At 34.7% G+C, this 12,361-nt stretch overlaps 1 protein-coding gene across 1 annotated transcript in view; it reads left to right on the top strand.

Annotated features, from left to right (window-relative positions):
• Nucleotides 1-10,226, top strand: part of DNTT (DNA nucleotidylexotransferase) — a 60,331-nt gene extending 50,105 nt beyond the window's left edge. Inside the window, exon 11 of the mRNA XM_071748615.1 lies at nucleotides 8,981-10,226. Within this exon, the coding sequence (XP_071604716.1) occupies nucleotides 8,981-9,067 (87 nt within the window). The 3' untranslated portion in view covers nucleotides 9,068-10,226. The remainder of the gene's footprint in view (nucleotides 1-8,980) is intronic.
• The last annotated feature ends 2,135 nt before the right edge of the window (nucleotides 10,227-12,361 follow it).

Raw genomic sequence — 12,361 nt, 5'->3', positions numbered from 1 at the left:
TATGTTTATCTTTCCTATACATTCCTTATAGAATAGAGACTGCTTTTAGCACCTCTGCTTACATGCAGCACTGCCTCCTCGTTTGTGAGACCCAGGAGTGAGTTAAGCCCTCACCCTCTGTCAGATGTCTCCATATGTGGCTGTCAAGCTCAGGTGCTGTGGCATCCTCAGTTCACAAAGAAACCTGAGAAAATAATTAGACTAATGATCCAGTTATTCAAATATCCAATCTCTAACAATTACCAATACTAGATGCTTCAGTAGAAAATATAAAACTGCATAATAGATAAATATGCTATCAAATGTGTAACACAGAGGTTAATGTAATCCAAGTATTGCCGTTTATTGGGAGCATCAGTAGCCCTTTTATACACAGGCAGGCAGATAACAATAATACAAACATTTTGCCGATTAGTACAACACATCTTTCGTACGTCGCAGTGCATTATCTAATGGGTTAAGTCCAACTCTTTATGTGTTGTCTGTGAGATGATTTCCCAGCCTGTTATTCTCCTCTTCTACTGCCAACTCCCTTATCTTTTGCACATAGGTGATCTTTTAGTAACCCCGCAGCTGGGCCTCATTGCCAGCTGGCAATGCTAAATAGCCAGGATTGCTCACACATCTGTTTTCTTCCAAAAACTCTCCCAACACACACCATCACTCAGTGTGTATAAAGTTAAGAATGTGCATAATACCCAGTGGTGTCTGTAACTGTGAAACTTGAGATGATAACTCATGGTGGAAGAGGAAAATTTTTCAGGAAGTTGTGTGGCTGCCAAGGTTTATTAATTTGTAGGGTCATCAGGTTAGTGCGCTTAAAGTCAATGATGAAAATAATTATTATCTTTAGTGCTGTTTCAGTGAACATATAAAGAAATTGTGAAATGTTTAGTTTTGTTGTTTTTTTCAATTATTTTATTAATGAAGACTGGAGAGTCCTCTATACTGTAATTCTAGTGCTTTTATTTTAAAAATGTTTGATGAGTGGGAACACTAAAAACATGGATGTTTCACCTGTAGCATACATATTGCATAAGGATATTTTTCTTTCTGGTAGGAAATCTTCCTTTCTCAAAGGAAAGTTGCTGAAGATCCCTCAACAAATCTTTAATTAAGGTGTTAGTTAGGCACCATAGACAAAAACCGAATCACAGCTTTTCCATATTTCTCTCTTAGTTTGCTGAAGAGAGGTTACCTGATGTCACTGTCACTCTGTCCAGACAAACTTTCATGCACAGCTCTGTAGCAGTCACTGGGGTATAATTCAGGAGCTGGGCCAAATCCTTTTTGTTTCATTCTTTTATCTGTGTGTGTACAGCAAAGAGCATAGTCAGGTTAAATCAAACTAATTCTTGATCCTGATGAAGACCAAATCCTTTATTTGAAAACACTTGCCAGTCATCATTTAAAATTTTGCAGGCAGTTATAAGAAGTTAAAAAACTATGCTATAGCAAATATATTTCGGTTATTATTTGTTATTATTATTATTTGTTATTATTTTTATGGCATCTAACAGTGCTTGTAAGAGAGTGTCTTTTGTTATAAAAGACAAGAGTTTCCTGGTTTGCTCTACATTACAATATATAAGTTGGTATACTTTATTCTTTTATATTAATATTAATCAGCCCTTTGGCACTGCAGCTTCTACTGTGGCCCACTGCCTGAAATGTGATGCGTGTCAGAGAATCCCTGAGTCCAGTGTTCAGGGGGCTGCATCAGGAGAGAGTCCTAGTTACTTTAATGTATTTCCAAAGGGATTCTGACTGGAAGAAGGAGCATTAATATAGCAGTTAGGAATCAATTACATAGCTTTGCAGAGGGGAACAAAAGGAACAGATATTTCCTCCAAGGACTCGTTACGAAGTTACACTGTGAAATTATTCCTGTCTTGATCTTTTTTTTCTTTCTAGTCTGAATCTTTTCATATATTTGTGGCTTTTGGAAGACATTGTGCAACTATCAAACTAATAATAGTTTTCAGTTCTGTAATTAAAAAGGCATTTTTTAGCCCTTTTTTTGGTAGGAAAATTGTGGCAACAAAACCTGAAAATTTACTACCTGTTATTTTTCAATCTCTTTTTCATTAGAAAAATGAGTGGATATCCCAATCTGTGCCTCTTCAGAATTTTGTCCTAAGGCTATGGAAATTAGTCGTTGTAATTGAAGCATGTAGTTATTTATGTCATCTTCAGATCAAAACTTACAATGATTCACATGCTTACAGAATGAAGGAGTTGGCTGGTCAGCCATCAGGAAGAAAGAGAAATCGTATATTCTGCCCATCTTTTGCTCAAGTAGCTTCTTAATAACAAATGACAATGTTTACAGCAGGCAGCCTGTCTGGTCATAGCTGGCAACATACTTTAACTATCTCTGCCATAACATTCAAATTTTTCTCTGGCTGAGTCTAAACCAGTGTTGCTTATTGCTGGTGTGACAGTTAGCCAGTAACTTTTATTCTGAGCTAAGTCTTACCTTACAGTAGCCACACTGGTGGGAAAAGTTATGTTTATGTGGTGACTTGGCTCAGAAGATGGAAAAAGCCAGACTGAATGCAGATTGCAGAGTTATTACCCACATTTCCCAGAACTCTGTAGACAGGTCTTCTAATAAAAAGCCAGCTTTGTTTTCCAACCATTGATTCTTTCCAATCACTACCCAATGTATTATTTCTCAAAAACATGTATCACTGGGAAGAAGAGCTGGCTATGATTCTATACCCTCATTTTATTACTTAAAGATGTATAATACTCATATTTTTAATTGTCCATTCAATTCTTATAGTATCAAAATCAGTTCTTGTATCATCTGAGATTGTTTACTTGACATTGCCTTTAATTGAACAAAGATACCTGCAGAAATTTAATTGCAGAGTAAAGAGATGTTTTTTATGGTTCTTTAGAAACTGGATGATATAGCCGTATTTTGGCATATGCTGCTATTATGAATTATGAAATTACAACAGTGAAACAGTCAGCCTTGAGAACATCTTGCTGAATTAAAGATGTTGCAGCTGCAGAGTTTGTGTTAGATGTCTGCAATAAGGACTGGATTAAGGCTAAAGTAAACATAAAGATTGAAAGTTTATAATATTGATTTCCAGTGTGATCAGTTGTTCACACAGTCATTACTAAAAATAAACACTGAGTCATTGTAAACAGACGCATACACTTTCATTTACATTCCAATTCTCACTCTGTCAGGAAAATGGAAATTGCATATGTGATTGTGGGAGATTTTTCTTTTTGCACCTGGTCTATTTTAAAAAAAAAGAACATAAATTAACAGATACTATAAATGTTTTTAAATATTTTATTTTTCAAAGGATCAGCTCTTCAGTACTGATCTATTTTTGCACTGCATCAAAAGTACTTGGGGTAATTATGTTGCATGTAGAAAGGCTGATGAAATTTTGTTACTCCATGTTATGAAGGAGTTAATACGGTAACAGTCTAGAATATCCTAGTATGCCTAATATTAGGATATTAGAATAATATCCTATTAGAATAATTATTCCAATATCCTAATATTATCCTGATTATTCTATTTTACATAGTGAATCTACTTTTTATTTTATATAAATTTAATATTAATAAACCTATAAATAGAATTAGAGAATAGCTGTAAGAGAAACATTCAAGTATGGTATTTCTGATTAAAAGCACAAGACATGTCCAGTGGTTAAATTAAAGGAGGATTTATGATTTCAGTTTCTATTATGCGACAAAATTATTAATACCCGGAATTATTAGAATTAATTCCATTGCACTATTTTGCATCAGTACCATTCCGTGTGATTTTGCCTAAGGGCATTGAGTCAGTGGGTAATGCTTGTAATACTGCTCTTTCAATCGTGGTTTGTTATAAAGTAATATCAAAGAGTCATTTTTTAATCTCTGATTTATTTATAATCTTATTTGTGGCTGGATTAGGAACAGATTTTTTTTTATTTTAAATCAGGTGGGGTAATATGAATATTACAACATAAAACACCAGTTAAACATGAAAATTACATTTGGAGATAATATAATGTCAGAAGCACTTCAGGTTATTCAACAATTAAAACTATTATGATACCATCAAAGGGAAAATGCAGAGTGTCTATAGAGTACTGTGGAATATTGTTATTGACCTTAATGAAATCTTGATATTTCTACCACAATTAGTACTTCAGCATGTATTTTCTATAATTATAATGAAATTGTACTGTTGGTAGCCTCATTCATAAACAAACTTTATTAAGAGCCTAAGAAGGTCATCTATGCTATTGCTTTTCCCCCACCTCTGTGTTTCATTACTTTCTAATCTAGGCATGTTTTTATTCTTGATTTTTGGGTGGTGGTTAGAGTAAATTTGTTGTGTGGTTCTGTAAATTTGGTTGACGTAAAATGTTCTGAGTCATTTTATTTGAGATTTTTAGTCTGAATTAACGTTTTATCTGAAAAAAAACCAACTCAGAAATGTTGGTACTAAAATTCCACTGAGAATTTGCTCCTCTCTTACTGATGTACTCCCTTTTCTCCTTCTCTCCTCTTTTATTTTTCACTTATTTTCAGAAAATGTTACTAGCTTCTCCATGTTTATCATTCCAGGATAACAGTAATCGCACTTGATGGGGATCAAGAATATAATCAACTTGAAGTGTTTATTTTGGAATGTGCAATGACTTAATTGTCAATAAATAAAACATTGAGATAGTGACACCACAGAGTGAGTTTGGATAACTTTTCGTTAATCAGTCTGTAAAATCTGATTACCTCTCTTCTGAGTGACCTTTCTGAGAGAAAATGTATGTGCATAGTTGTATGTCTCATCTTCTCTCAGGCTTTTTTGACTCAGTTTCTTTGACATTTGTCCTTGTCACATCCAAGAATTCCTAGACATCTGCATTCAGAGCATTCTGTAGCTGGCCTTGGAACTTGCCTTTTTGTTTTAAAAAAATAGGTTTTTCTTGCCAGAGGTTGACTTTTCCGTGATTTTGGAGTTTTCATGTTTTCTTTTAGTTGTGATCTAATGGAGATATTCAGGCTAGTGAGGCAGAGTAGGCTTCTCAGTTGAAAAGAAATAGTGAACTTGTATCATTTCAGAAGCCTTTTTCTAAGGTTCACCAGAAATCCATGAAGTTCACTGCAGCCAAGTGATAAAGCCTGTGACATTGGACTGTCTTTTATTCTTCACAGAGAATTTATTTGTCTCCCATTACTGAATTATTGAATTATATGAACTTCTTCATATAAAACTAAGCCAGAAAGATGCATGCTTTTATAAAGTAATTAAAACACATATAAAATTAACAGCTAAAATAACAACATATTGTCTGTTTGTACAAATGACAGTCTGTAATTTTTTTTTAAGTTCATTTATCATTGTCATATTTACTGGCACTGTAATAATTCCAGACACGTAAAATGTTGGAAGCTTAGACTACTTGGTATTTATCATTCTGTAAACTGGAAATTCTACAAAATAGATATTTTGAGCATATTGCCATTATGTCTCCATTTTAATAATTTATAAAAGGAAAGCAAATATTAAGGTACTGAATCTGGCTTGATTAGAAATCATATAAAATCTAGTGAGAGAACCCAAAAGTAGATGAGAACATCCCTACTTTCACTATGCAAGATTCATAAAAGCATGAAACATTATGAAGATAATGAAGGTTTTGTTTTGCTGTCTTCATCATATCAAAATGTGAGATGAAACCAAGTGACAATAATAGTAAAACATGTATTTGAACTCTGGCAGTACTAGTTAGAATATCATCAAGCAGTGCTATCTCTGTGCCTTCTCTTTCTGCTTCACTTTCATCAAAAGTATTATTGATTATTAGTGCCAAAATTAAAAAGGAGGTAGCAGTTCACATAAGAAAACATTTGGATGGCAGCTGTTCTACATCGGGTGAAGTTAATGGTCACGTTTGCAACCACAAATGTAATATTTACATCAACTGAAATAACAGAATTGATTACTTGAGATAAGAGCAGAGTGATACCAGCTGCTCAACAGCATTGTTTTTTTGTAAGTTTGTTTGATGTTGATTGGGCATGTCTTAGATCTGCTGAATGTCAGTAAGAAGCTGAAAAATACTCACAACTGGGCAAGCAGTTCATTGCTTCTCTTGAGCAAAAAGAAATGAAAAATGGAAGAAACAACAGCATTGAATGCAATAATCAAATTTGCATCACTGTACAAAGAAGCAAAATCATAGGTTATGATTAACATTAATAACACTTATATTTCTAAAGCAGTTGGCAGATACCAGCTAGAGATTCATTTAGAAACATGGCTTGTAGCTACTGAGAGTGCTATTCAGCATCAGATACTTTGTATCAGAAATTTTCCCTGTCAAGCAAATGGAATGAGTTTTGCTTGCAGAAAAACATGAAGTGACAGAACAAAAGAAATGGGATGCAATTTGGGATCCCAGAGCTATAAAGATCTATTAAAGAATATAATGTCTATCTACAAGGGTATGATTGTTGTTGCTGTTGTTTTACTTTCTTGCAGCATTGACTAGTATATATGTATGTATGGAATTCAAAAGAATTTTTTAAATTGTGTCCTCTCAGGACATATTCTAGGCTCAAAACATCTCCAGTTGCCTGATGGACATTCATCATTCTTCTTTTCTTTTACTCTGTTCAATATAATATTTTTTACCAGTTTTTCTAATTCTATCTATATATAAAAGGATGAATTTTCCTCTAGCCAGTGTTTTTTGTAGTTTCCTTTTTTCCAGAACCTGACATTTAATCTTCCTAGGGAAAAGGAATATTATCTTTCTATACTTTAAAAGTGATCTTTGCTATTGTAGATACAACTTTGAACAGTCAGTTCATTATTGATATGTGATGGTTTTCAGCTTTTTGTGCTTCAGCAACACTCTGTAGTTGTCTGGAGCATTGTCCCGGTAAACATTCATAATATGAGAACTTCATGGTGAAGGATAAAATACCATAGAAAACTGGAGGTGTCAAAGCAAAAACCATTTGTCATACTTTGATTTAAGCTAAAAAAAAAATATTAAAAGAAGTCCCCAAAAGAATGGGCCAAATTATATCCTCAAATTTCTGATAGGGTGTATTTGAATATCTTATATAACTGAAATTCATTATGGGAAAGTGAAAACAACTTGTTAAATACTTTTACTGTGCACTCTAGTAATGACTCTGTGATCAGTGATCCATGTGGAGGATCACTGCCTTAATATTAGAGGTTCTTACAATGCCTACTGATGTCAGTATGAAAGACATTATACTCTGGCAAAACCACAGCACATGACAGGCCTGACATATGGATTGGGCACTGGAAAGAATGGGACTGTTGGAGAATAACAATAAACCAGTGAGTATGAAGTGACAAGATGAATTTTACTCTTGTTGCCCAAGCACAATTCAGGGGCCACATTAGGCTGCCCTGGTCTCAGCAGTTTTGCTTATGTTTTCTGACTCAGTATTCTTCCTGCTTTCTTTCCCTGGGTGCAGCATCTTAGACAGCTTGTACCCTTCACATGTTCTGGTGCCACAGACCTTGTTCAAGCTGCATTCCCAAGTCTTTCCTACCACTGCTGATCTTATTCTCTAGTGACTGATGAGTAACATCAGTTTGAAAGTAGAAAGAGTGACGTGTTAGTAACCAGAAGCAGGATCTACCTGTTCCAGTAATCAGCCTGCCTGCTGCCTTTCTAAATCCCTTGCGTTGTGTGATGGGAGTGAGACAGGGGATCCCCATCCAGATCAGTGGGTTAAAGGAGAGCAAGAAGGAGACAACACAGAGGAAAAAGAAGGAAAACTTGTGACTCTGGTGTAAGAAGCTGTTCCACTATACCATGGGCCTGCTTTGATCTCTTTATGGACTCGTCTTGACCCATTCACATGGGTATGATCAACAGCAGTCATCTTGCAGGCAGTGCTTGCCAGCTGAGAAAGCAAAGGTGCTGGCACAAATGTTTCTAAATTTTACAGTAGTCAGAAATTTTCCCAACTAAGTGGAATTTATCAGTGGGTAGTTCATTAGACAGCATCTCTTCTTTCACAGTAGAAATTAAATCTAGAAGATTCTGAAGCCTTAAATCTGAAGTTTTCATGAAACAAGAGTTTGAGATTGTTCAGAGCTGAACATGATTGAGACTTGAAATGATACAGGAATGGCTGAAAAATTTCTACTTTTTCAATAGAAATTAGTTCTTCCTTGTTTCCAAAATCCTCTAAACAGTGAGGTTTCACTGTTTCAATATTCATCTACCTTATCAGCTTTTAAATTAACATTGTACTTCAGTAATGTATGGAATGTAAAAGGCATTTTATAGTACATTACTATATCAGTCATCTTATGGGAGGTTCCTGTGCAAGAATACTACCCTCTATTGACAGAAGCATAGATCTGAAAAAATAAAACCAGCCTTCACTGCAAAACATTCAGTAGGATTGTGTGTGGAAAAAATCCCAAAAAACTGTTGCAGTTGTTGATCACTCATTTTCAGCTTGCTTTTCCAGATAGAATATTTTGCCTTTCAGACAAGCCTTCTGTAAGTATTAGAAATTTTCAAAACACTGATGCTTTTAATGCTTGCTGTACATAATGTGTGTATCCACTGAATCAGCTTAAATATTTATAGAAAATGTTACATTAATTTTAAAAATACCAATGATTTTATTAACAAAATCAAGCTATTATAGAAGGGGAATGTAGGTTTTGTTTGAGTTCTAGTCCTCATACTTGTGTACAGAGACTTGAAAAAGTAAATCAAAACTAAGAGTTATCAACTAGTCATTAGAACTGAAAGTATCAGGCATCATTAGAATTATTTTTTAACCTGCTTTTGCATTACAAGGTTAACACTGAATAAGACAGGATAAAATGGGTAGAACTGTCAGAAATTAACTCTCCTTCTAAACAGCAAAAAACCCCAACAATTGACGTTTCCCTCTAGCACCCTTATTGACTTCCTGTGTTTTTTTAATTCTTTCACAGAGAGTCTTTCTCAAAGCTGGAAGTGAGGAAGAAATCTTTGCACACCTTGGCTTGGATTATGTTGAACCATGGGAAAGGAATGCTTAACACGATTTGCAAGTGAAAATTCATCCAATGACAGCAATTTTCTTCCTGCCTAATCTACAGTCTGATTTACATATATATAATATGCATCTCTATGACAAATATGTTAAAATATATTGGAAGCCATTATACATGATGAAGTTCCTAGAAAAGTTTGAGTTCTTCCAAATCCTTTGTATTTTCTGATTTAATCTTTGGCATTTCTACATGGGAATGACAATGCAGAGCTTTTCTGGGGAGAGAACTTGAAACTGGTGATATTTTTGCCTGTGTAACATTTCTTTGCATTAGACATGCTTGTTAAAATCATGTCAGTTACAACTTTACCTAAGCAGTAGAAAATATTGGAGCTTATCCCCAAAATCACTGAAATGTATGCTTATCAGTTAAAACCAAATTTCTTAGGTATTTTGCTGAATCTCTACATAAAAATTCTGCTCCATATAAGACTTAACAACCTAGGTAGTAATTAGTCTGGCAGTCTCACCAAGCTGAAGCTTTTGCTGTAATATTTTTCCAGGTGGGGTACCACTCTATGAAAATCATAAACTGAGAATTCGGTGGGAGTAAAAACGTTTCACAGGGGGGATTTTGGAAGTAGAAGTGGAACAAACCATTAGAAATCTTCAATTGTGAGGAAAATTTGGAGTACTGGTTTGGACTTCAAGATTCAAGTGGTGACATGATGGTTCTTAATCAGAAATTTGAATTACAACCTCCATGAAAACAACTGCTTTAAATGTCAGGCTGGTGGCTGCTCCAGGGTGAGAGCTTTTAATCATCTGTGCTCAATTTAGATAGATAGAAATTTATATATCATTAGATATACATGCATTGGAATAGAAGTTTACCTGAGCTGTTTGGCTATTGGCTGCTCTAGAATGGTACTCCCTCTTTTTGGGCAGAAATTAATCTTAGATATGAGAGACTTCCTGATAAAAGTAATCCTATAGATTTATTTTTTTTTTCAGAAAATTTCCAGCTAGCTCTTCTGCCTGTAATGATAATGAACAATTTGTAATACATTTATCCTTTTATGACCAAGGGCATTTGTGTTTAGTGCTTTAGCATATAAAGTTAACTACTGACCACTCATTTGTCATTTGTAGAATAAAGGTGATTAAGAACACCAAGAGTGGTAAAATAAAATAATTGTCTTTCCTAAAAGCCTGAACTTTTTTTCCCATTAACACTGATTTTACATCTTGGCATGACAGAGGGAAAATGGCAATGACAGGGCTGTGCACAACAAATATTATTGATGGTAATGGCTTCCCAGATTCAAACTATGGCCATATTCCACAGCAATGTTGACTTGGATTTTCTACACATTCATAAAATAAACCAAGGTTTAGAAATGCAGTGCTTAACTACAGGATGAATGACTTGAACTGCATGTGACAAAGCTATTGCTGGTAAAAGACAATCAAATCAACTGAGAAGCTGCTTCCCCAAAGGCTGATTTTCTAGTAGAGTAGACTCAATAGTAAAAACATTAACAAAACTTCCATGTGAGTTTTACATGGAACCACATCGTTCTGTTTTTTAAAAATAGGTAGTAACTGTATTTTTATGAGAAGTGTTAATTTATTATTGTTAGACTCAGTACTATAGAGACACTTCGAAAATATCAGTGCAAATGACATTTGTTGTCCAGATCTTTTTGATAGTTTATGCATCTTTATATGAAATGAGATCCATTTCTGAACAGAGGATAAAATTTTGCTACAAGGATTTCATTCAATAAACACATCCATCTGGCTCACAGGTAGGGGGGATCTTTCCTAAAGTTAGCAAGCAACCTGAAGCAAAGCTAGATGGGAATGACTAGCAGACTGACTGGAAGAAACACCTGCTATGTTAACAATCCATTCTTTAATTTGTGATAAACCTAATTTTATGGTTCAAGCAATTTAAATTCTCTAATGTAAACCTAATTTTAAGCCATTAGTAGAAATACAGGTAAAACTTACATATATTGTTACAAGACAGTTTTGATATAAGTGAAAGTATTCTGGTTTTGTTTACTCATGTCATTCAACCAGGGAATGGACTTTTAAGAGGCATGCATCACAAACTGGTTTAAAACATCAGTCAAAATGTGATAAAAGCATAGAGTTTTATTCTTGTCTGTGCCAATAAACCAGCTCATTTTTAAGTGCAGTTTTGCTAACTGGAACTGTAACACTACTTTCTAAATTGCTCTAAGTAGAAAGCACTGCCATTGCTTCCTGATTTACTGTACTAATGTATGGACCATCTTCCATGTGTTTTGCATCAGGATAATGACAATTAAGTAGCCACGACATTTCTCAGTTCTAGTGGAAGAGAACAAAAGCTACCATACCTTATCTAAATATATTTATTAGTTGGCCAGCATTTATCATAAATTATACATTGCAGTTGTGCTGTTTATGCATACTTAAGCCACAGAGGAAATATGAAACATTCTGATATCCACATAAAGGAATGTTTGAAATTCATAACTCCCATTTTACCTGCCTATGCATCACTTATAATTATACTACCTGCGGGGGAGAAGATACCAAACACAAGTTCTGTCAGCTCCTTCAAGACTGGAAGTAAACAGCATATTACTTTATTCTTTCCTTTCCCTCAATACGAAGAGAGCTTCTGTTCTGAACACCTCCACTGAAGATGCAGGTACCTGAGGCTACTGTATGCAGCATCATTCCCAACAGCACTAGCCAAGCTCATTCTGCAAGCAATGGCAGAGATAGAAAAGCATAAAATCAGTTTTTAGTAAACAAACTCTGAATTATAACATGATGCTTCTTGCAGTAATTAAATATAGTCCTACTGTTCTGAACAGTCTCAGCCCTGTAATGATTTCAGTTGTCCTTGATGGTGCTAGTCACCTGAAACTATAATTAGAAAATACCAAAATCATACAGGAAAACTTGGATGGAGCATGTTAAAGGAAAGAAAACCTTCATCATTTGAGCATATCTGGATCCATGAGAATACTGAAAACTAGTGTGGTGGCACTATAATGGTAATGATGCTCCTGAACACATGAAAGATAGGTGATGTCTGGCAGCCTTGATGGCAAACACTTGAAACAAGAGACCAGTGTTTATGATAGGAGGAAGGGAAGAGAGAAGTTTAGATCAGTGCACCTAATATCTCCTAAATTTCTAGAATGATTCATGGCATTTATTTTTAAAGTACCTAGAGGGAATGAAAGTGATATTATTGGTAACTTGTTAATCAGAAACAAATTTTATCAAACTAATTCAGCAGCATAGTCCCTGGAAGCTGATTTTTAAAATCTCT

Source organism: Heliangelus exortis, chromosome 7 (genome assembly GCF_036169615.1).
Source record: "Heliangelus exortis chromosome 7, bHelExo1.hap1, whole genome shotgun sequence".
Lineage (NCBI taxonomy): Eukaryota > Metazoa > Chordata > Aves > Apodiformes > Trochilidae > Heliangelus > Heliangelus exortis.
The sequence above is the reverse complement of the archived record's forward strand: the minus strand, read 5'-3'. Positions and strand labels throughout refer to the sequence as shown.